General features: G+C 36.2%; 1 protein-coding gene across 6 annotated transcripts in view; it reads right to left on the minus strand.

Annotated features, from left to right (window-relative positions):
* Positions 1-6252: 6252 nt before the first annotated feature.
* LOC124542178 (segmentation protein cap'n'collar-like) overlaps positions 6253-24867 on the minus strand; it is a 142094-nt gene continuing 123479 nt past the window's right edge. For all 6 annotated transcript variants that reach the window (XM_047120118.1, XM_047120113.1, XM_047120115.1 and 3 more), the window contains 11 exons: positions 15864-15944; positions 15178-15289; positions 14658-14754; positions 14262-14367; positions 14031-14131; positions 12844-12964; positions 11604-11690; positions 10633-10763; positions 9730-9903; positions 8881-8980; positions 6253-8193 (listed from right to left, as the gene is read on the minus strand). In XM_047120118.1, coding sequence (XP_046976074.1) covers positions 8129-8193; positions 8881-8980; positions 9730-9903; positions 10633-10763; positions 11604-11690; positions 12844-12964; positions 14031-14131; positions 14262-14367; positions 14658-14754; positions 15178-15289; positions 15864-15944 — 1175 coding nt within the window. In that variant the 3' untranslated portion in view covers positions 6253-8128. The remainder of the gene's footprint in view (positions 8194-8880; positions 8981-9729; positions 9904-10632; positions 10764-11603; positions 11691-12843; positions 12965-14030; positions 14132-14261; positions 14368-14657; positions 14755-15177; positions 15290-15863; positions 15945-24867) is intronic.

The following is a 24867-nucleotide window of genomic DNA, read 5'->3' on the forward strand; positions in this document are numbered from 1 at the left end:
CCCGCTATGTATGCTTATATCTTCGAAATTACGTAACGGATTTTGATGTGGTTTTTTGTAATAGATAGATTGATTCAATGCAATAGAGAATGACTGAAAAACTGTGAAAGTTGTAAGGATTTCTGTAGTATATTTAGTATCAGCATTGCAACTAAGAAGCCGGTTAGGGTCGCTAGTATCTTATATATGTTACAGTATACATATATATACTTTCAACAACAACAACAACAGCCTGTAAATTCCCACTGCTGGGCTAAAGGCCACCTCTCCCTTTGAGGAGAATGCGGGTTGGTGGAATACACACGTGGCAGAATTTCTATGAAATTTGTCACATGCAGGTTTCCTCACGATGTTTTCCTTCACCGTTGAGCACGAGATGAATTATAAAGACAAATTAATCACATGAAACAGCGGTGCTTGCCTGGGTTTGAACTCGCAATCATCGGTTAAGATGCACGCGTTCTAACCACTGGGCCATCTCGACTCTTTTTCTATATATACTTTAATCCATTATAATTCGAATCAAACTTCTTCAGAACAAAAAAGAAGTAGAGACGAAACCAGGCTTGTTTTGAGAGTTTATTTTTAAGGGACACTGAATTATGTATTAGTACAACTCACATGACTGTACATTCCAATAAGAGATTGGCATGAATAATGACGCCGAACGGCATGAAAAATCTTTTATAATTAAAAAAAACTTTTTGTATTTTTTTTGTTTTGCGAACTCTATCACAGTTGGACGGTTGGCAGAATAAATCGTGTACATTTTTTTGTTTTAATTTTTTTTTACTTTAGCTATAATGGTTTTTCATGTAACGTATTTATCTTGCATTTTATAATTATTGTTTAAATTATGATATTTTTTAATTGTTGTTTAAGATTTTTGTATCACGCCAATTATAGTAAATAAATTATATAGCAGATATTCGTTTTTTATTTTCAACTGTTGTCATAGTACGCCCTAAGTTATTAATTATACCGCTTTTATTAATATAAATAAAAATACTATTAAATCAATAATATTAAAATTGGGACAATAGGCTATTTGACTGATTTTTAAAATCCATTTTATATTATTTAGTAGAGGTTAAGGAACCCAGTAAAAGTTGTTTTTTTTATCTCTAGTACATATTTGCCGAAAAATATCATATTAAAAATTCCATATTTAAATAACGCGCGAAAACGCTATTTGGACAATATGGCGCTGCTATGGGGTCGGTGACGTCACTTTGCTGTATTTTAATCTGTGGCAAATATAGTAGAAAAGCAAAGTTTACAAGAAAGAGACATCATCAGAAGCCCGGCCGATCAGGAGCGTTTTGTGTCACGTGACAAACGTTTGAAAAAATGCATTTTTATTTATTGATTTTTGAATAAATTAAGTATTATTTTCAACTTTCGTTGGTAAATAACTATTTTTAGTCTCTTAATATACACTGATTACAATAATTCACAATTTATTTTTCGCATTGTCAAATAGCCTATTTAACGCATTATTTTTCGCTATATTGTAATCTATCGATGGAAAGCAGTCAGATTGTGAACTGTCGTAGAACGGATGCATCTCGCGCGCTGATTGGTTGAACGTCATGTGCCCCCCACTAACCCGGCATTACCCACCCGCCATATTGCTTCACCGTAAAAGTGGTACTATCTCTATCTAAAGACGAGATAGATTGCAATCTAACGAATTTTGTAATCTTACGGTGACATGTAGATATTAAAGTACTATTCTAATTAACGGACTATTCGAGGTCTATTTTTTATGGTATAGGTTGGCGGACGAGCATATGGGCCACCTGATGGTAAGTGGTCACCATCACTCATAGACAATGGAACTGTAAGAAATATTAACTATTCCTTACATCGTCAATGTGCCGCCAACCTTGGGAACTAAGATGTTACGTCCCTTGTGCCTGTAGTTACACTGGCTCACTCACCCTTCAAACTGGAACACAACAATACTGAGTACTGTTATTCGGCGGTAGAATATCTGATGAATGGGTGGTACCTACCAGGCGGGCTTGCACAAAGCCGTACCAAGTAACGCCAGTGCTTATAATATTCAAGGTCATCTTTGAAGATGACGTCACAGCATCCCAAGGTCAAATTTGTTTACATTTTTCTTGCTATTGATATAGATAATGTCGCGGTAAGTACGACACAACTTAGATGTCGCATCGGCAAAATTCGTAAAACCGATCACATCCGAATTGAGTACGCCATCCCAAATTATCGATATTTACTTCTTACGTGAATATGATCTTTACACAAACGCAGTAACGTGTAATATCACACGACCTAATATATTCGTCAATTCGACGCGTCGCTTTACACGCACTCGCTGTCTCGGGTCGAACTGACGCGGGAATCTATAGCGACGAATAGCGTCGAGTGGCGCGATAGGGAGCTGTTTCTGTTGGTTGTGAATCGGTAGTCATCGGTTTTATTGAATTTGGCGATGCTGCGTCTAAGTTGAGTCGATTCCAATTCTAATCAATATATTTTGTAAGACATTAATTTTTAAGTATTTTAGTTTTAATAACACAATGTATAAGTATTATATAATATATAAGCACACTATTAGTAATTTTACATATTGTATACTTTTTCTACATAGTATAAAAGAAAGTCATTTCTCTCCCGCTATGTATGCTTATATCTTTGAAATAATCAGCGGATTTTAATGTGGTTTTTTGTAATAGATAGATTGATTCAATGTGGTAGAGAATGACTGAAAAACTGTGAACGTTGTAAGACATTCTGCATATTTAGTATCAGCATTGCAACTGAGAAGCCGGTAAGGGTTGCTAGTATCTTATATATGTTACAGTATACATATACATATATACTTTCAACAACAACAACAACAGCCTGTAAATCCCACTGCTGGGCTAAAGGCCTCCTCTCCCTTTGAGGAGAAGGTTTGGAACATATTCCACAACGCTGTTCCAATGCGGGTTGGTGGAATACACATGTGGCAGAATTTCTATGAAATTTGTCACATGCAGGTTTCCTCACGATGTTTTCCTTCACCGCTGAGCACGAGATGAATTATAAAGACAAATTAAGCACACGAATCAGCGGTGCTTGCCTGTTTTTATCGAATTCGAATTCGAATTCGAATCAAACTTATTCAGAACAAAATAGAAGTAGAAACGAAACCAGCCTGCTTGTTTTGAGAGTTTATTTTTAAGGGACACTGTATTATGTATGACAACTTACATGACTGTACATTCCAATAAGAGATTGGCATGAATAATGACGCCGAACGGCATGAAAAATCTTTTATAATTAAAAAAACTTTTTGTATTTTTTTTGTTGCTAACTCTATCTCAGTTGGACGGTTGGCAGAATAAATCATGATTTTTTTTTGTTTTCAACTTTTTTACTTTAGCTATAATGGTTTTTCATGTAACGTATTTATCTTGCATTTTATAATTATTGTTTAAATTATGATATTTTTTAATTGTTGTTTAAGATTTTTGTATCACGCCAATCATAGTTAATAAATTATATAGCAGATTATTGTTTTTTTATTTACAACTGTTTGTCATAGTACGCCCTAAGTTATTAATTATATCACTTTTATTAATATAAATTTTTATTTTATAGTATTTTTATACTATTAAATCAATAATATTAAAATTGGGACAATAGGCTATTTGACTGGTTTTTAAAATCCATTTTATATTATTCAGTTTACGTTAAGGAACCCACTAAAAGTTGTGTTTTTTATCTCTAGTACATATTTGCCGAAAAATATCATATTAAAAATTCCATATTTAAATAGCGCGCGAAAACGCTACTTGGACAACATGGCGCCGCAATGGGGTCGGTGACGTCTCTTATGTATTTTAATCTGTGGTACACATAGTAGAAGAGCAAAGTTTACGAGAAAGTGACATCATCATAAGCCCGGCCAATCAGGAGCGTTTTGTGTCACGTGACAAACGTTTGAAAATTTGCATTTTTATTTATGGATCTTTGAATAAATTAAGTATTATTTTCAACTTTCGTTAGTAAATAACCATTTCTAAACTCATAATCTACACTGATTACAATAATTCACAATTTATTTTTCGCATTGTCAAATAGCCTATTGGGGGCCGCCAGTAGATGTCAAAAATTAAGATTTGTTTCTTTTATAATATCAAATCTATTATAAATTTATTATTTTTAATTTTACTTCACAAATTCAAATCGTAAAAAATACATCGGTAAAGAAGGCATATCATTCAATACAAGATTATACAGACGATACAAAAGCGTGGAATTAATACCTGTTGACTTCCACGCAGGATATATTACATACATATAATTGTATTTAACTACTATGATTGTATTTTTAAATGTTGAGAAATGAGTAACTACTGAGTTGCTGGTTCTCGGTAGAATCTACTTTCTGAACCGGTGGAAGCTTCACTTAATTGTTAAATGATATACTAAATTTTACTCAGTAGGATCTAACAAAAAACTACCCTACAATGAGAGTTTGAATAGATTTACTTGGTGGTAGGGCTTTGTGCAAGCCCGTCTGGGTAGGTACCACCCACTCATCAGATATTCTACCGCCAAACAACAGTACTCAGTATTGTTGTGTTCCAGTTTGAAGGGTGAGTGAGCTAGTGTAACTACAGGCACAAGGGACATAACATCTCAGTTCCCAAGGTTGGTGGCGCATTGACGATGTAAGGAATAGTTAATATTTCCTACAGCTTCATTGTCTATGGGCAATGGTGACCACTTACCATCAGGTGGCCCATATGCTCGTCCGCCAACCTATAACATAAAAAAAAGATTCTCTATTACCTCATTATCTGATAGAGTATAGACGAACACTTGCTGACATGACTTATCTATTTAAGCTGTTAACCGGAACCATTGATAACACCGAATTGCTGAGCCCTCTGTGTACCACCTCATTGCTCAAACATAAACGGTACTGGACAAATCTTGGGTACCACCCCCTAATACCTAGAATGTGCAGGCAGTACGGGGAAATTTGTGAAAGGCATGGTTTCATCGATTTGTTTTGTGACAGTTTAACAGAATTTAAGTCAAAGATTTGCAATAGCTTTGTTAATCGATGGTAACTTGACCTGTGCTGTGTTTTGTCGTGACTGTAGCTGTGTTGCTGTTTAGGATATTCGTGATTGTTTCTATTACTGACTCATCAGCTTTTGTTTGTTGTTCTTTTTTAAGTTTATCCATCATCACCCATCAGCCCATTTTCGTCCACTGCTGGACATAGGCCTCTTCAATTGCACGCCACTGTGATCGTTCTTGGGCTACTCGCATCCAGCTCCTGCCAGCCGTGTTGCGTAAGTCGTCACTCCACCGTGCCCGAGGACGTCCTACACTACGTTTGCCGAGACGCGGTCTCCACTCTAGAACGCGTTTTCCCCAACGGTTGTCGGTTCTGCGACAAATATGGCCAGCCCACTGCCACTTCAGCTTACTAATATTACTTTTTTAAGTTAGCCTATTTTTATCAATTGGCTTATATCTTGTAAATTCATATCTACTTAAATATGGCTTTACATTCCTAGTTTGAGTCTTAATTTTAGCCTTATGTGTTTTCCTATAGTTTTACTTTTTATGCAAGCTGTAACTTGTAAGCTTAAGTAAAATTATATGTATAATTGCAACCTAAGGATAGATAATTTTTATGTCAAATATCCACATGTAATTTTGTTGGTGGTTCTTTAATAAAAAAATAAAAAAATGACGCTTCAAAAGTGCCTGTAAAAGCGTTATTGAATAGAGTATGTTTTGATTTTGATTTTTATATAAAAATAGAACCCACGAGACGACACTACTATAAGTACACCAGTTATTATAATACCGTTAAAAATGTTTATGATCTAAATTGTTCATTTGCAACTTTTCAAGATGTTAATTAATATAGAGGTCGATAACATCAAGTAAAGCTTTTCTGAATCGAGATGGCCCAGTGGTTAGAACGCGTGCAACTTAACCGATGATTGCGGGTTTAAATCTAGGCAAGCACCGCTAATTTATATGCTTAATTTGTCTTTATAATTCATCTCATGCTCCGAGGAAACCTGCATGTGTCTAATTTCATCGAAATTCTGCCACATGTGCATTCCACTAATCCGCATTGGAACAGCGTTGTTGAATATTTTCCAAACCCTCTCCTTAATGAAAGAGCCTTCCCAGCAGTAGGAAATTTAACTGTTCCTTTTTAGTTTACTAGAAAGATGTAACAAAAATAAAACAAACAAAGCCACTCTAAGTATTTATTAAAAAACTTAGTGAAATGCAATACCCGTCGCCTAAAAGTCCCTTACTTTACATAAATATTATGATAATTAGTTTTTGAAAGCACTAATATACTACGAATAAAAAATATGCACCACATACATAGGGATTCGTATTTTCAAAGACAACAATATTTCCACAGATAACACGTACGGATTTAATAAAATTAGTAAGTTTAAATCTTTAAAATAGATCGAGAAAAAAAAATGAAAACTCAAAAAATATATGTTTTTTTTTTTTAATTCAAAAATTGTTGTCTCCAAAATATTACTGCCGACACAAATGACATAACTTACAGATTAAATAAAATGTTAAATCTAAAAGACCAGCGGACATCACTAGACTGATCTCTTACATTTAAAAAAAAAAAACTTGAAATCTTTAAATTAAAGGTTCCAACCGGATTATATAGAGAAAAAAAAAAACAATTCTAGCGTTAGAGAAAACATACTTTTTCTACAGTTTTTTTTTAATGCATAAGATAAGGCTTACTGGCAGTTGACATTTATACTTTTGCGTACAGCTTTAAGATGTCAAAGATATATGTATTGTCGTTTTTTTTTTAAATTTCGAATCGTTATTTATCACCAGTCTTTTCAACATTTCTCGTCTCCAGTTGAAACCTTCATAGAAATCCCATATTCTTTAATTTTGTACTTTTCTCAACAGATTGGTATTTTTTTTTATTGTTATCTAAAAGTTTTTTTTTTAATAATAATCTATCCTATCAATTATTATACATAAATAAAGTATGTACTTAAAACATATATTACAGAAAAGCATAATTTATAATTACTTATTGCAACTCAGCGACGCTACACGCGTCAAATTTAATTATACTTCAAGGAAGTATGAACTGGCAACACTTGGACAAAACTATGCGACGCTAAACAAAAATGGAATTTTTGACTATCACATATACATCGAGAAAGTTTCACAAAATATATTCAAACTCAATTACAACGAAAGCCTTCGTCCGAGAAATTGAAAAAGAAAAAGAAAAAAAAATCGATAACAATTTCGTTTTGAGACAAAAGTTTAATGAAGATCGTATACGTTATAAAAAAAATATGTTCCTTTAAATCGGCCCGCGATGCTTTCCATAGACATCCTTTTTTTTTTAAATTCAACAGATTAAACAAGAAATCAACTTGAATATTAGTTTACAACTCATCAAAAACGTTTTGAGAGGCTTTATTGTGAAAAAAAGAAATGTCTATATATAATATTACAATACAATTTTTACACAGAAGTAACAGGTTCATAGGTTACGGTAACACATACATGTTGAAAATAACGTGTTATTTTGTATGAAAAATAAATTCCACACAATACTTTTGGTTTTGAAAATAGATATAGTACGACACAACTCAGATGTAGCATCGGCAAAATTCGTAAAACCGATCACATCCGAATTGAGTACGCCATCCCAAATTATCAATATCTATTTCTCATGTGAATATGATCTTTACACAAACGCAGTAACGTGTAATATCACACGACCTAATATATTCGTCAATCCGACGCGTCGCTTCACACGCACTCGCTGTCTCGGGTCGAACTGACGCGGGAATCTATAGCGACGAATAGCGTGGAATGGCGCGATAGCGAGCTGTTTCTGTTGCATGATGCTACATCTAAGTTGTGTCGTACTATAACCCAATCTTTATACAATGTCAAATTGGTCTTTATAAAGTTGTTATAAGGTTGAAAATCCAATATCAATAGTATTCGTACAACATTGAAGGTAAGGTCAGAAAAAAAATGTATATAGAAAAAAATAATGTTTTTGTGTATTGTACGAATTCTACTGCTCGTATGTCTGTCTGTTCACGCGACGTCACTGCTCGTAGTTTTTCGCCTTGCGGTCCATTTCATCGTCGGAAGAGCGGTTCATTGGATGATCTACAAAAAAACATAACAATTTAGTCTAAATATATATGAATGAATGAATGAAATATACATAATATGAATGTATTGAACACCTTAAGTTAAAAAAAAATTGACTTATATTTCAATTTTCAAATTATTTTAAAACACCCTTTTTAAAATAATTTGAAAAAAGTACACTAGACAAAGTAGAATACTGTGTATTTGAGCTGAGACGGCCCAGTGGTTGGAACGCGTACATCTTAACCGATGATGTCAGGTTCAAACCACCAAGCACCACTATATATATGTGATTAATTTGTGTTTATAATTCATCTAGTGCTCGGCGGTGAAGGTAAACATCGTGAGGAAACCTGCATGTGACAAATTTCATAGAAATTCTGTCACATGTGTATTCCACCAACCCGCATTGGAATAGCGTTGTGGAATATGTTCCAAACCCTCTTCTCAATGGAAGAGACTTATCTCAGCAGTGGGAAATTTACAGGCTGTTACTTTACTTTACTTACTTCGTATTTTGTTGTACTACTTGTTGGTGTTGTCAGATAAATAAACAAAAAAAAGTAATAAAACAAAATTAGTAAAATGCAAAAACAAAAAATGATTTCGGGTGTTACTTGAAAATTGTTTTACTATCTTTACGAACTTTTGCCAGCCTGCCTGCCTATTCTAAATTTAAAAAAGTTAACGTCAAAATCTTACCATGCTGCATCTTGGGCACGAGTACGACGTTGCCGTCAGCAGCCTGCTGAAGGGAATACTGGTTCGACGACAATGGCCTGCCTTCCGGGTCACGTAGGTTCTGTAAAGATATACGAATATTATATAATTATGATACAACAACAACAGCCTGTAAATTCCCACTGTTGGGCTAAAGGCCTCCTCTCCCTTTGAGGAGAAGGTTTGGAACATATTCCACTATGCTGTTCCAATGCCGGTTGGTGGAATACACATGTGGCAGAATTTCTATGAAATTTGTCACATGCAGGTTTCCTCACGATGTTTTCTTTCACCGCTGAGCACGAGATGAATTATAAAGACAAATTAAGCACATGAATCAGTGGTGCTTGCCTGGGTTGCCTGGCTTGGTTTAAACCCGCAATCATCGGTTAAGATGCACGCGTTCTAACCACTGGAACATCTCGACTCGATATACAATATATACACATATAATTGTATTTAACTAACATGTCTGTATTTTTAATTATTGAAAAAGAGTAATTACTAAGTTTCTTGTAAACCAGTGATAGGGTCACTTAATATATTTTTTAAATGAAGATTCAGTGCTCGTAAAAACTTATTTGAAACCTAATACCGTTCGTCCAACTACAAATATCGCCAAATCTAGTTAGGTTTCTCGTCTCAAATTGGATCACATGTCCCCAAAGCTAGTTTATTGGATCATAGATAGCTACGTACCTAAAAAATTATGAACCCCAAATCTAATTACGTGTCTCAAGTTAGATCACATTTCCCCAAAGCTAGTTTATTGGATCATAGATAGTTACGTATCTAAAAACTTATTAATAAATGTTTAAAACTATAACAAACCTGGAACACATGTCTGTAGAGCGCAGCGAACCTCTCCTTGATCCTCTGCCTCTCGGCCAGGAGGGTGTTGTGGTCCCTCTGGGTCCTCGCCTTCCTGTCCCTCACGGTGCGCACCTCGTCCGCCAGCGACGTTATCTGGTCGAGCTTACGTTTGCGGCAGTTTTGCGCTGCCACCTGACGTACGACAATGTTATTTTTAACTGAGAGCTCTGTGATATTAAGTCCTGCATAATGGAGGCATTGACTACGATTTGGAGCAGTTAGTAGACAACCTCTCGGATTTCGAACACGACAACCAACCAGGACAGTACAGTACAGTAATAGCCTGTAAATTACCCACTGCTGGACTAAGGCCTTATCTCCCTTTGAGGAGAAGGTTAGGAGCATTAATGAACGCTGCTCTGATTAGTGTGGGTTAGTGGGTTCACATGTGACAGAATTTCGATGATATTAGACACATGCAGTTTCCTCACGATGTTCTCCTTAACCGAACTCGAGATGAATTATGAACACAAATTGAGCAAATGAAAATTCATTGATGCCTGGGTTTGAACCCGAAATCATCGATTAAGATACACGCGCTTTATACTATATACTATGGTACGGAGCAACTAATCCTCCCAATTGCTTCATCATCATCATCCTCCTGCCCTTATCCCAACTAACTTGGAGTCGGCGCGGCTTGTCTCCTTCCATACTTCTCTGTCAGACGTCATCTCACAAGTAACATTCTCTCTAACCATATCGTCTTTCACACAATCCATCCATCGTTTCCTTGGTCGTCCTCTACCTCTATATCCATCCACATTCATGATAATAAAACTGATAACTGCTAATCATCAAAATGACAGTTCCGCTAAGGAAGCCTACTAGTACATACGTCTTTTCGACTACTGGTCTCACCTTGTTCTTTCCCCGTCTCCTTATGTCCCTTATAAGGGACAGCTGAGCCTCGCTCAGGTCGTGTTTCGAGAGGCGTTCGTTGAACTCGTCCATCGGTAGGTTGATTATGTCGTGGACTTCGAGAGGTATGCCTGTGTGAGAGAGACGGAAATATTCACAGATAAAATATACATGTTAGTGGAATATGAATTCGCGTTTGAATTTAACAAAGTAATTGTTGTAGCCAATGATGTTCTAGTAAACAGATATGTCATTAACGCGCAAAAAGTGAAGACTAGAAAACGCCCTAATTGAGACGTTTCGACAGTAATACGTTATAATACATCATAATTATGTAGTAATACGTTTTGCGTAATTAAAACATCTAGTTATCCCTTTTACTTATTGTTTTTTTATCAAGCTATCCTTTTTACTTGTAACGAAATGTAAAATAAACGGTCCCCGGCGCGACACACTTTTTTCTGTTGTTTAGTATGGGTATAACATATCTGTTTATTAGAATATCATTGGTTGTAGCCTTATATCACTACTTATTAAATCAGCTATCTGCCAGTGAAAGTCCCGTCAAAATCGGTCCAGAGGTTCCAGAGATTAGTCGGAACAAACAAACAGACAAAAATTGTAAAATTCTTTTTTTGGTGCATACATATATATGGATATTAATTTGACGACCTCTGTGGTGGAGTTTGTATACCAGTTTTCATGGGTACTAAAAGTTCATTAGTTGTCTACGTCATCTCGGGTCTGGGTGTTTGTGCCGTCGTTGCTTCTGATTGCCATAACACAAGTGCTTTAGCTACTCACATTGGGATCATAATGTATGTGATGTTGTCCAATATTTAATTATCAAAAAATTAACATTTCACATTTGTTTTTATTTGGTTCGAATTTTAAACGAATAAACATTTTGATATGCATGTGCATGTTATTACGTATGTGTCTCTGAACATGTGCATGTTTCGATCACTTACCGAGGGCCTTGGCTCGCTTCTCGTCTCTACTAAGATGCCCCGCGATGCTGCCTCCATCGGAAGTGCTTCCATCAGTAAGACGGCGAACTACAAATAAGTCATCGCGGTATTATTATATATGTATGTATATATATTATATATGTGAAAGTAACTTTGTCTGTCTGTCGCCCTTTCACGACCAAGCCAATGAACCGAATTTCTTATCTTTTGGGGGTTAAAACAGGGGATAGAAGTTTGTCAAACTTGAAAGATTTGCTGTACTGTCAATAAGTTTACCCATATCAAGCAAAACTGGTTACTTTTCTCAAATAGTGAATCTAGTATCTAAAATCGTCTGAACAAATTCGGTCACAAATCGTTGTAAAAAATATAGAAAATATTTTAACAATACCAAACGATTGGTGCAAATTTTTGGGCCAAATATCCCCAAATCTAGTTGTATTTATTCGTAGATCTAATGACCCTTAATACAGTTGTGTCTAAAATCTTATCAAACTCTAAATAAAGTTGTATCGTAACTGTTAACTCAAATATACCCAAATCAAGATAGTCAGTAGAACTATATTGTTTTATTCTGTTAATATTTCTCATAGTCAGTAATTAAGGATAACATCGTAAGGAAACCTGCCGAATAACAATGAACAGACATTATCTGACAATATGCGACAACGTACACATATACATACCAAAATTTATTCACATAACTACGCCATTTATGCAATATAATCCAGATACAAAATGTTAAAAACGAAAGCCGATCTAATTATTTAATTTTTTTAATTAACCATTAATTATGTAACCACTTTCGCACTCTTGATAACATCAGACCTGATGGTGAAAGGCCTGAGTTGGGACTGTACATTCAGGCCCCACTGAATTAGTGCTTAATTTGTGTTTACAATTCATCTCGTGCTCGGCGGTGAAGGAAAACATCGTGAGGAAACCTGCATGTGTCTAATTTCATCGAAATTCTGCCACATGTGCATTCCACCACCCGCATTGGAACAGCGTGGTGAAATATGTTCCAAACCCTCTCCTTAATGGAAGTGGAGGCCTTGTCCCAGCAGTGGGAAATGTACAGGCTGTTACTTTTTTTTATTGGAACAGCGTGGTGGAATATATTCCAAACCTTGACCTCAAAGGGAGAGGAGGCAATAGCCCACATGGCTGTTGTCGTGTACCAGGATAACAGCTGTCAGGAAGAGATCAAATCAAGACTGTATCGTCTTCATATACCAACCTCGTTTGTCCCGAGTCGGCTGTCTCTGTTCGGCGGCGGGCAGCGGCGCGCTGTACGTGTGGTTGTGTCTCACTCTATCGCCCGAAGCGAAGCCGAAGCGAGTCGGACTCGGAATCGTACTCTGAGAGAGAGATAGACGATTAATCGCATCAACACCCACCATACATACAGTGTCGTGGTATATCCATACTGCCGTTATCTACCTAAATCCAATAGGCTATTTGACTGGTATTTAAAATCCGTTTTATATTATTTAGTAGAGGTTAAGGAACCCAGTAAAAGTTGATTTTGTTATTTATAGTACATATTTGCCGAAAAATATCATATTAAAAATTCCATATTTAAATAACGCGCGAAAACGCTACTTGGACAATATGGCGCAGCTATGGTCGGTGACATCACTTTGCTGTGTTTTTATCTGTGGTACATATAGTAGAAAAGCAAGGTTTACAAGAAAGTGACTTCATCATAAGCCCGGCCAACCAGGAGCGTTTTGTGTCACGTGACAAACGTTTGAAACAATGCATTTGTCTTTATGGATCTTTGAATAAATTAAGTATTATTTTCAAGTTTCGTTAGTAAATAACCATTTTTAAACTCATAATATACAGTGATTACAATAATTCACAATTTATTTTTCGCATTATCAAATAGCCTATTATGAGCTATAAACAAAATACGCGGTAAAAATAAAGAGTATTTATACCAATCAAGATATCATAAAACAGCGTATATGTGTCGATAGAGAATCTTTTTCTTATCAATATGGCACCAATGTGAAAATTTTGTTCTTACCACGACAGAACATGTGTCGTGTTAAAATCTTCCAATAGCCCATTCGGTTATCATGTTTGTTGTATATCGAAAAGGCTATAAATCTGTGGGCTATTGGCGAAATATTAGTGTACATTTTAAAATATAATTTCTAAATCAATTAAATATAGTTGTGACGACCTCCGTGGTGGTGTAGTGTGTATGGGTTTTCATGGGAACGTCACTCCGAGGTCCCGGGTTCGTCCGGTCGATGTAGATTATCATTAGTTGTCTACGTCGTCTCGGGTCTGGGTGTTTGTGCCGTCGTTACTTCTGATCTTCCACAACACAAGTGCTTTAACTACTCACATTGGGATCAGAGTAATGTGTGTGATGTTGTCAAATATATATTTATTGTATATAAATGAACTTACTTGTAATAAAGCGTGACTCGAGTGCGGCGTGTTCAAATCGAGCGCCGGCTGCAGGGTGGTCACGTGCGGTGGCGGCAGCTGGTGGCGTGGCGGGTACTCCACTGAGGAATTGTAAGTTGTGTAAAACATATTGTCATCCTACAAATTGTTCAGACAAATTTTACCAATATATATCAGATAAATATTTAAATATTATTAGAGCACGAAACATGTACATGTTATTAAACTCACCGTTATGCATGTGCATGTTTTCGTGGTATGTCTGTTCGCATTCGTATTTCACGACGCCTGGCGGTCGGGCAGGTACCAGAGGTTCGAGGGGTGCGGGTGCTTGTTCCTGTGACGAAGTATAACGAAAATGTTACATCATATAGCCAGGCTAACTGCCTTTAAGGTTACAGCTACAGTAACATGTTCTTTAAAAAAAAAATTAACAACAGTTTTTTTTGCTGACTGTACAAACATGGTACCGTCGACAAAAAAGTTAATTACTTCAAAAACAATTATCAATTTATTTTTATCACGGAAATACGCTAGAGAGTACGTGAAATATTAAAACACCCTCATTTTATATAGAATTATAGATGTAAAAAATAAATGAATAAAGATTAAAAAAGTATTAATTACCTGAAAACATCTCTTCCCGAACATGTGATGTTTCTTCTGCGGCGCGTGCGACGTCCTGTCCCTTCCATACGCCCCTTCGTAGGGTCGGAACTTGGAGCTAGAAGCAAAACTTCCGATAAATACAAAATCAAAAATACAATGACGATGATGTGATCACTTATCAGGTGGCCTACCGTCAGTCTGCTTACAACAACAGCCTGTAAATTCCCACTGCTGGACTAAAGGCCTCCTCTCCCTTTGAGGAGAAGGTATGGAACATATTCCACCACGCTGTTGGCGGTTGGTGGAATACACATGTGGCAGAACTTCTATGAAATTTGTCACATGCAGGTTTCCTCACGATGTTTTCCTTCACCGCCGAGCACGAGATGAATTATAAAGACAAATTAAGCACATGAATCAACGGTGCTTGCGTGTGAACCCGCAATCATCGGTTAAGATGCACGCGTTCTAACCACTGGGCCATCTCGACTTAAACTCATTCAGCTTGTCTGTTATATTTATTATTAAATAACCTTACCTATGGAACTCCTGAGCGGAGTCGCTACCATCGCACCACTCCCCATCAGAGAGGGATGGTACCCTCTCCGATCCCATCGAGGATACCGCGCTGTCGGACGCTGAGTCCCGTTCTATGAAGGAATAAATAAATAAATATGAGACAACATCATACATTACTCTGATTCCAATGTGAGTAGCTAACGCACTTGTGTTGTGGAAGATCAGAAGTAACGACGGCACAAACACCCAGACCCGAGACGACGTAGACAACTAATGATAATCTACATCGACTCGGCCGGGAATCGAACCCGGAACCTCGGAGGCCGACGAGATTTTGAGTAGGAAAGATTCCTCTTAAGCATTGGAACTATTATGAAATTTAATTAAGAATTTTTGGGTCTATAAAATATATAATAATTTTATAATATTTACTATATCTAAATATATATGAGTACCTTATCTATACATATAATAAAATTGGAGTGTCTGTTTGTAATATTAAAATAACCACTTTTTATTAAATTCATATGTACACGGTACAATTTTTGTCTCTCTGCCTGTCAGTTTGTTCGTTACGCCGAATCTCTGGAACGGCTGGACCGATTTTGACGGGACTTTCGCTGGCAGACAGCTGATGTTTTAAGGAGTAATTTAGGATTCAGCAATAACTTTTTTTTTGTTAAATCCTATGAGTAGCAGACTTACCATTATTCATTGGCATGTGAGTTTGATTGTGTGTAACATGCGCAGCCGATGCGCCATCCAACATGCGCATGGTGTACATGCCTGTAACAAAACATGTACATGTTAAACTGACGGTCTTATACATATACAGCATAACATATAATAAAATAACAGATTAAAGTCGGCTCTGCGTGGAAGTTCAGTGAGGCGACTTTTGATATTTTTTAATTTATATTTTATATGTTTAAGAAAAATAATTTTCTACATCGACCGGGAATCGAACCCGGGACCTCGGAGTGGACCTATGAAAACCCATACACACTACTCGACCACGGACGTCGTCGTCTGTGATCAAACAAAATAGATATTATCATAATATATATGTATCAAACATATCTTTTACATACTATGACCGATAAACATATCTGTATAATATATGATATTAATCTATATTACATGCACAATATATAAGGTAATCAATTGAATAAGAATTTTTTTTGTGGTATAGGTTGGCGGACGAGCATATGGGCCACCTGATTGTAAGTGTTCACTTTCGTCCATAGACAATGACGCTGTAAGAGATATTAACTATTCCTTACAACGTCAATGCGCCACCAACCTTGGGAACTAAGATGTTATGTCCCTTGTGCCTGTAGTTACACTCACCCTTCAAATCGGAACACAACAATACTGAGTACTGTTGTTTGGCGCTAGAATAACTGATGAGTGGGTGGTATCTACCTTGACGGGCTTGCACAAAGCCCTACCACCAATTAATAGTGCTTAAAATGGCTTCGCAAATGATCCATTATTTCTCGTAAAATGTAAAGGATGAAAAATGGTTACTGTGGGTTATCTCTAAGAGATAGACACATACAATTTGGGGCATTTTCAAAGACCTTTTTAAGCTGTACAATACTGTAGTACATTATTTTGATGTATCTCGTAGGATTCAGCCAGCGTTTACAATGTAAGCGCAAAAGATATGTTTATATATCAGAGCCGAAACCTCTAAAATGATCAGTGTTTCTCTACTATATTGTCCATGTATTATATACAAAAACCTTACTCTTGAAACACTCTATCTATTAAAAAGATCCGCATTGAAAATTGCGTCCTTTTAAAGATCTTAGTATGCACAGAGACGGCGGGAAGCAACTTTGCTGTCCTTTTGACAGTTCACCTACATAAATTCTCCTGCCAACTTGGAAGAATAATCTCTGGGTTATGTCTCGACAGAACCAAAATGTTATCGGTATTAATCAATGATATTGTAATAAACAGATATGTTATACCCATACTAAACAACAGAAAAAAGTGTGCCGCGCTGGGGACCGTTTATTTTACATTTCGTTACAAGTAAAAAGGATAGCTTGATAAAAACAATAAGTAAAAGGGATAACAAGATGTTTTAATTACGCAAAACGTATTGCTACATAATAATGATGTATTATAACGTATTACTGACATAATTATAATGAAAACGACTAAAGGCAAACCTCCCAATTAGGACGTTTTCTAGTCTTTACTTTTTGCACGGCAATGACATATCTGTTTACTAGAACATCATTAGTATTAATTATTACATTTTATGTCAATATTAAAAAAAAAAAACCTGAACGATAACATCACTCAAAGAAATTTATCTATTTGAAAAGATAAGATATAACAATAATGTTGTATCTATCTTATCTTTTGCATATCATTATGAGGCGTTTCATTGGTCAATCGTTTTATATGTCTGTGGGTTTATAGCTGAGAGGCGATGAAAATAAATGATTTTTAGCAGTATCAAAATAATTTCATGTGGTATTTGTATATATATATATATATATATATATGTACAAATACCACATGAAATATATATATATATATACTAAATGATGGGTAGTTACGGAAACGCCATTGCTTGCCAAGTCATTTCGAAATATCTCATTCAATTTTTTTTTTAAATTATTAAACTAAGTATCAATATTTTTAACGATAAATAACAATAAAAATATATCGAGAAGGGAAAGGTTGAGAAAGAAAATAATCTTGAAATAAAACTGGCAAATATGTCAAATATCTATTGGCGCTAAGTTACATTACTTCAAATCTTACATTACTTTTTTTATACTATCCGGGTGGCATATGACTCCATTCCATATGGTAAGTGGAAGTGGAGTCCAAACGACCAATACAGTCTAAAGAGCTGCACTAGTCGCCCTCGCCATGCTCGCAAGATGCTTCACGCCTCGTTTGAAGGCACCCAGGTTATATTAGGGGAACACGTGTGCTGGTCACTACCAGTTCCTTGCAGTGCGACAAACAAGAGTTACCAAATTTCTTTGTGCACGATGGCATAGATGTCACAGCTATTATGTCCCATGCTCGTTACACTGGCTGACTCACCCTTCAAACCGGAACACAACAATACAAACCAATGATTTCCAATGTCAAATCAATATCAAATTTATTTATTTAATTTTAATCTTCTTGATCATGGAATACACTAATATCGGACCGTGTCAGACATATTTGCATAATAACATGTAATAATTCAGAAATGACGTCATATGAAACACCGATAATAACCCAACCCCCCCCCCCACAAATAACAAGACACAGGATACCTCACGAGGAATACAAATAAATTCGTTAAAAATAAAAATATAATTGTAATATAGTACCGAATACGATCGCGTCTTTATCCTATAAAACCGCGAAGATAAAAAAAAAGATAAAAATTTACATGTCATCATGACAACGTAAGCGACTAAAATATGTCGTGTCATGTTTATTTGAGCGAGTCTTTATTAATTTCATTATGGAACAAACGAACCGAGATCGCCCAGTGGTTAGCACGATCGATCTTAACTGACGATCGCTGGTTTGAAACAAGCACCAATGAATATTCACGTGCTCGGTGAAGGAAAACATCGTGAGGAAAGCATGTGTCTAATTCCATAGAAATTCTACCACGTGTATTCCACCAGCTCGCATTGGAACAGGAATGTGTTCAAAATTTCCTCAAAAGGCGAGGATACCTTAGCCTTGGGACAAATTTACAGGCTGTTGTTGGGACTGCCAACTATTGCTGATGATAAAAAAGCCCTAATCGAGGCAGACGAAATACTTGTATAGAGACATTTATTACATAGAACGATTGGGGGGGGGGACCATGTCTTATATTTTCTTAAAAAGAGGAGGAAGTGGGGGGAGTATCGATAGCGACTTGGATGAACCTTAGATTTTACAAATAAATATTTTCGAAAAACTGTTACTTTGAAAAATAAACCAAACATATATACGTAATAAATATTAAACCGGTGGGAGGCGATTGACTTATTCTTATTTTTTCTTATAATAGGAGGGTGGGGGGTCAAAAGCTAGTAGTGTAGCTTTACGTTATAAATGTATGGTCGCTATACAGCACGTGATATCCACTGACATGGGCAATTATTTGTGGGAATGAGTCTTCAATGCTGGATCTCTTACTGGCTGAGATTCAACGAAATATTTGGTTACCGAAAAGTAACAAGATCATAGACTATATCTTGAATAAGCCATCACAATAATCTTTCCTAATATAAATGTCTGTCTGTCTTTTACAAGCAAACCGCTGAAACGATTTTGATGACATTTTGTACGAAGCAAACCTGAACTCGAAGAAAGGATATATACTAACCTAACACATGACTACCAACACACAGAAAGGCGAAAACAAAATAAACTTTATTCGAGTAGGCTTTTACGAGCACTTTTGAATTGTCATTTAACAATTAAGTGAAGCCACCACCGGTTCGGAAAGGTACTACCGAGAGAAACCGGCACGAAACTCAGTAGTTACTCTTTTTCAACGTTTAAAAATACAGTCCGTGTTAGAATAACCAATACATACATACTAATTAAAATATTTTCGTACTATGGTGCCTGAGTAGGTACCACCTACTCATCAGATTCTATCACCAAAGAACAGTGCTCAGTATTGTTGTGTTTCGGTTTGAAACCGCCGGTTCGGAATGTAGTTCCTACAGAGAGGAACCGCCATGAAACTCAGTAGTTACTCTTTTTCACGATATATAAAATACAGTCTGTGAGTTCGTAATTTCACTTTGAAATGAAATCGATTGATTTCACGTATTTTGTTAATTCTACGTGACGGCGCTCAGATACTGATAAGGACAGAATTATTACATCAAGAACTATTGTTATTATGTGTATATTGTACCTATATTAATATTGTAGTTTTTATTTTTTATTTTTATAACAACAACAACAACAACAGCCTGTAAATTCCCACTGCTTGGCTAAAGGCCTCCTCTCCCTTTGAGGAGAAGGTTTGGAACATATTCCACCACGCTGTTCCAATGCGGGTTGGTGGAATACACATGTGGCAGAATTTCTATCAAATTTGTCACATGCAGGTTTCCTCACGATGTTTCCCTTTACCGCCGAGCACGAGATGACTTATAAAGACAAATTAAGCACATGAATCAGCGATGCTTGACTGGTTTTGAACCCGCAATCATCGGTTAAGATGCACGCGTTCTAACCACTGGGCCATCTCGACTCTTCATTTTTATAATATATTATCATTTATTGTCACAGCCCGTCACAACCACACAGGGTACCATTTAAAATCAGCGTTGGGGTCTTGAAACCCAACTTGGAAGCTGAATGGTAACCTTTAAGACACTTTAAGTATCATTGTGTTGTATATTAAGTTTGTGAGTAGTTGTAGTTGGTTAATGTGTTTTTATTTCTGTTGTTTTTCTTTTTTGTTTTAAACATTTTATACTTCTTATTATTTTATTATGTGTGTTCATTATGTACTGTGTCCTAATAAACATTTCTTTATTTCTTTCAACTAGTTATCAAACACGAATTCACTTGTGAGTTTACAGTCTAGGCTTTAAAACGACGCGTCTTTTCGTGCCTTTCAGTTTTGTATTATGACACACTTCACCAAAATCGGTTCAGTGAACTCGTAACATACAAACAGCGGCGTAAATAGGGCGGTGCCACCGGCGCCCAGGCACAGGGCGTAGACTCTCGGGGGCATAAGAATAGACAGACTGGGCAGGACTATTGTTTTTTCGTTTTGCTCTTGTTAAGATTCCGCTGACGTACTTACATGCTAGTGTCATTAAACACATCGCGCTCATATTTTTGGCAGCGCACGAGCGTATTTGTGTTTAGTGTTTATCGTTAATGGGCAACGCATTTGCAGTAGAGAACCTGCGTTTAAGTTTTAGTGAGTGAGACAGTAAAATAGACAAAGGGTCTGCTTAAATAGGGCGCAGTTATAATAGCTCGCACAGGGCGCCGAAAAGGATATTTACGGGACTGCAAACAGACTAGTTGTAACCCGTAGCTTCGCTTGTATTTCAGAGGGTTTGTTGTTATGTGTCAGGCAAAAAAATGCCTATGTCCTGCCTTGAAGTTTCATCAAATTCGATTCAGTGAACGACGGACAGACAGACAGAGTTACTTTCACATTTATAATATAGATTGGTACAGATAAGGAATGCCTATGCAAAATATATACGAGCGCGTTTCAGTGCGACGATAACATAGAAAGAGACAGACACTATTTCCATCTCTTTCACACACACACACGCATAAACTATAGTTTTAATCATCGCTTACATGATAATTATATTTGTTTTAACTTTTCTTTGTTTATTTACTATGTTGATGACTGGAAATCATAACGTACGCGCAGGAAGTGGGGCTTACCTGAGATAAAGGGTTTTTTTCGAGAGTATTCAATTTGATTACAATTCGCTAACACGTATAGTACGACGCAACTTAGATGTAGCATCGGCAAATTCAATAAAACCAATGGAAACAGCTCCCTATCACACCACTCGACGCTATTCGTCGCTATAGATTCCCGCGTCAGTTCGACCCGAGACAGCGAGTGCGTGTGAAGCGACGCGTCGAATTGACGGATATATTAGGTCGTACGATATTACAAGTTACTGCGTTTGTGTAAAGATCATATTCACATCAGAAATTTTGATAATTTGGTCTAAATAAACTTGTTGTATTTCTTATAAAGTTACTAGAAATTCATACGAAGATCTCGGCTACTAGTTTCGAATGTCAGGCTGAGCTGATGGAAGGTTGTTTCGTGCCTCATATTGTACGAAAAGTCGTTGCATTAGATTTGGTCGCGTCAGATTTTCCAATTTGATTAAGACCTCACTTGGTGGCAGGGCTTTGTGCAAGCCCGTCTGGGTAGGTACCGCCCACTCATCAGTTATTCTACCGCCAAACAACAGTACTCAGTATTGTTGTGTTCCGGTTTGAAGGGTGAGTGTAAAACTACAGGCACAAGGGACATAGCATCTTAGTTCCCAAGGTTGGTGGCACATTGACGATGTAAGGAATAATTAATATTTATTACGATTTCGATCACGATTGCTCCGTGTTCGAAATCGATTAGGACGAGATTATTCATGCAAAAATAGGCATTTTGGACATCAGTGAGGTTATTGAACTTTGGGAGTAAGATTAAAGTGTATATAAGCAGTTAAGTGCAATAGTGTTGTACTATAAATATAGATATATTAATCGTAAACTCTTATTAACGCACGATATAGAGTTATTAGTTGGAATGTAATCAAATATAAGGTTTTTCTATAATTCCTACTGTCATTGAAATAGCCGAAATCTTTCTTGTTTATATTTATGGCGATTTTGTGTTATATTGGAAGGGATGGTATGATTAAACTGTGCTTTGGAAGACTGTATGTTGCCTTGTTTACATTCATTCGATTTTCAAATATATTTTAGGGGAATCCCCTGTCCATATACCATATGCCTTAAGCTAATCACTACACAGTATAAAACAAAGTCGCTTTCTCTGTCCCTTTATATGCTCAAATCTTAAAAACTACGCAACGGATTTTGATGCGGTTTTTTTTAATAGATAGTACGATTCGAGAGGAAGGTTTTGGTATGTAATACATGGACAATATAGTAAAGAAACACTGATAATTTTAGAAGTTTCTAATGTGATGTCGTTAATAAACAAATTCTGTAGTATATTTAGTATCAGTATTGCACCCGTGCGAAGCCGCCCGGGTCGCTAGTGTATGAAAATTAAATGACAAACTTTGCACCCCTGTAACTTACCATCATAGAATTTGTAGTAGGGGTTTAAAAAATCCACATCCCGATGAAAAACCGGACTAAAATACGCTGGAAACGTAAAGAAAGTGCTGTACGGATAATGTACGATGGATATTTCCATTTTTAAATCCTTTAATATCCTTTCAATCCTTTAATATTTTTAATTTTCGAATATCTTATAGTTATCTATCGACTCTCTTTTATCTGTGCATCGATGTATTTTCCATAAATAAACAAAAAAAAAATTTGACAGATCAATTTTTTCTTTATTCTTATCTATTATCTGTGCCGTTTCGAATCTGCTTCGACCTTTGACAGGTACGTTCGGAAATTTCTCTGACGTCTCCACAAACAGTCGTAAAGCGAAACAAACAACTTTATCCTTCATTTAATTCCATATTAAACAAACCGCCTCTGTTGGCTTTGACTTAGTACTAAAATAGACACACGTATCTCACACAGGTCCGAAATCCTCTCGATATTTGAACGACCATAGACAATAGTTGTATCTTTTCAGCACGAAAACTGGGACCTTGGTCAACGAGTCGCAGGATATCCTCGGACGTCGGAGAGCACAGCAAAATGTACATAAGCATAGACAACATTCGTTGCTGTGCACCTTTCTACTCTTCGTTGTTCGTTTCAGAAAGTATGTCATATGTAGGCCTTTGTTAGACTTCAACACAAAACTTTAGAAAAAAAAAAGTTTTGACACCAAAAAGTTTTTAATCGAACACAAAATATGAATTTCTTTTTTTTAAATTTTAAATGTCACAACACAATTACGCAGTTGTTATAAAGAATAACAAAGAAAGCAAATATAGTTCTTTATAGTGCGCACTTCGTTATAACGTAATCACTTAACGATGTTATACTTCTTAACGAACAATCTGTAAACGTACGAGAATATTCCCATCTTGATAAAACGCAATATTTAAATAAACAAATTCATATAACTATTCGTTATCGACGATAAAAAAGAAACAACAAATATTATTATTAAACTCGGACCGTACACTATAAAAGACTCGCGACACTATAAAGGACTCACGACACTATAAAAAACCTTTTTTTAATTTTTTTAATTTTCGAAATGACAGTTCCGTTGCGCGCGAAAACGATTAATGTCGTAAGTTATCACGAGATATCATAACGAACGCTCAAAATAAACAAACGCTTTTATCAAATTATTTGCACAAACACAATAAAGATTCGAACATATAATTAATCGTTTTAATATATTCACGTAACCGAACGGAACCGTCCATTTTAATGGATTATGTTTTCGTGACTGATATTGAATATTTCGTGGTATCGAGTGGGTCAATCGAATGATAAGGAACGATGACACACATGGGCGATAAATTCATTCACTCGTTTGAAGTAATCTCGAACGATACCGATAAAAAAATACGTATGATGTAATCGTTCGAATTCGTAGAACGCGTTGACCTTAGCATAGAAAACAAAAAAAAAATAACGTCACGTATTGACTTTTTTTTTTCATTTATAAATTTTTGTTCCTTTTTCCGAGTCGAGATGGCCCAGTGGTTCGAACGCGTGCATCTTAACCGATGATTGCGGGTTCAAACCCAGGCAAGCACCGCTGATTCATGTGCTTAATTTGTCTTTATAATTCATCTCGTGCTCAGCGGTGAAGGAAAACATCGTGATGAAACCTGCATGTGACAAATTTCATAGAAATTCTGCCACATGTGTATTCCACCAACCCGCATTGGAACAGCGTGGTGGAATATGTTCCAAGCCTTCTCCTTAAAGGGAGAGGAGGCCTTTAGCCTAGCAGTGGGAATTTACAGGCTGTTGTTGTTGTATGTTGTTGTTGTTGCTTTTCCCGACATGTTTTACAATTATCGTTCTATTTCAACTAATTTACTCAAAA

This window comes from Vanessa cardui, chromosome 30 (assembly GCF_905220365.1).
Source record: "Vanessa cardui chromosome 30, ilVanCard2.1, whole genome shotgun sequence".
NCBI classification, from domain to species: Eukaryota; Metazoa; Arthropoda; class Insecta; order Lepidoptera; family Nymphalidae; genus Vanessa; species Vanessa cardui.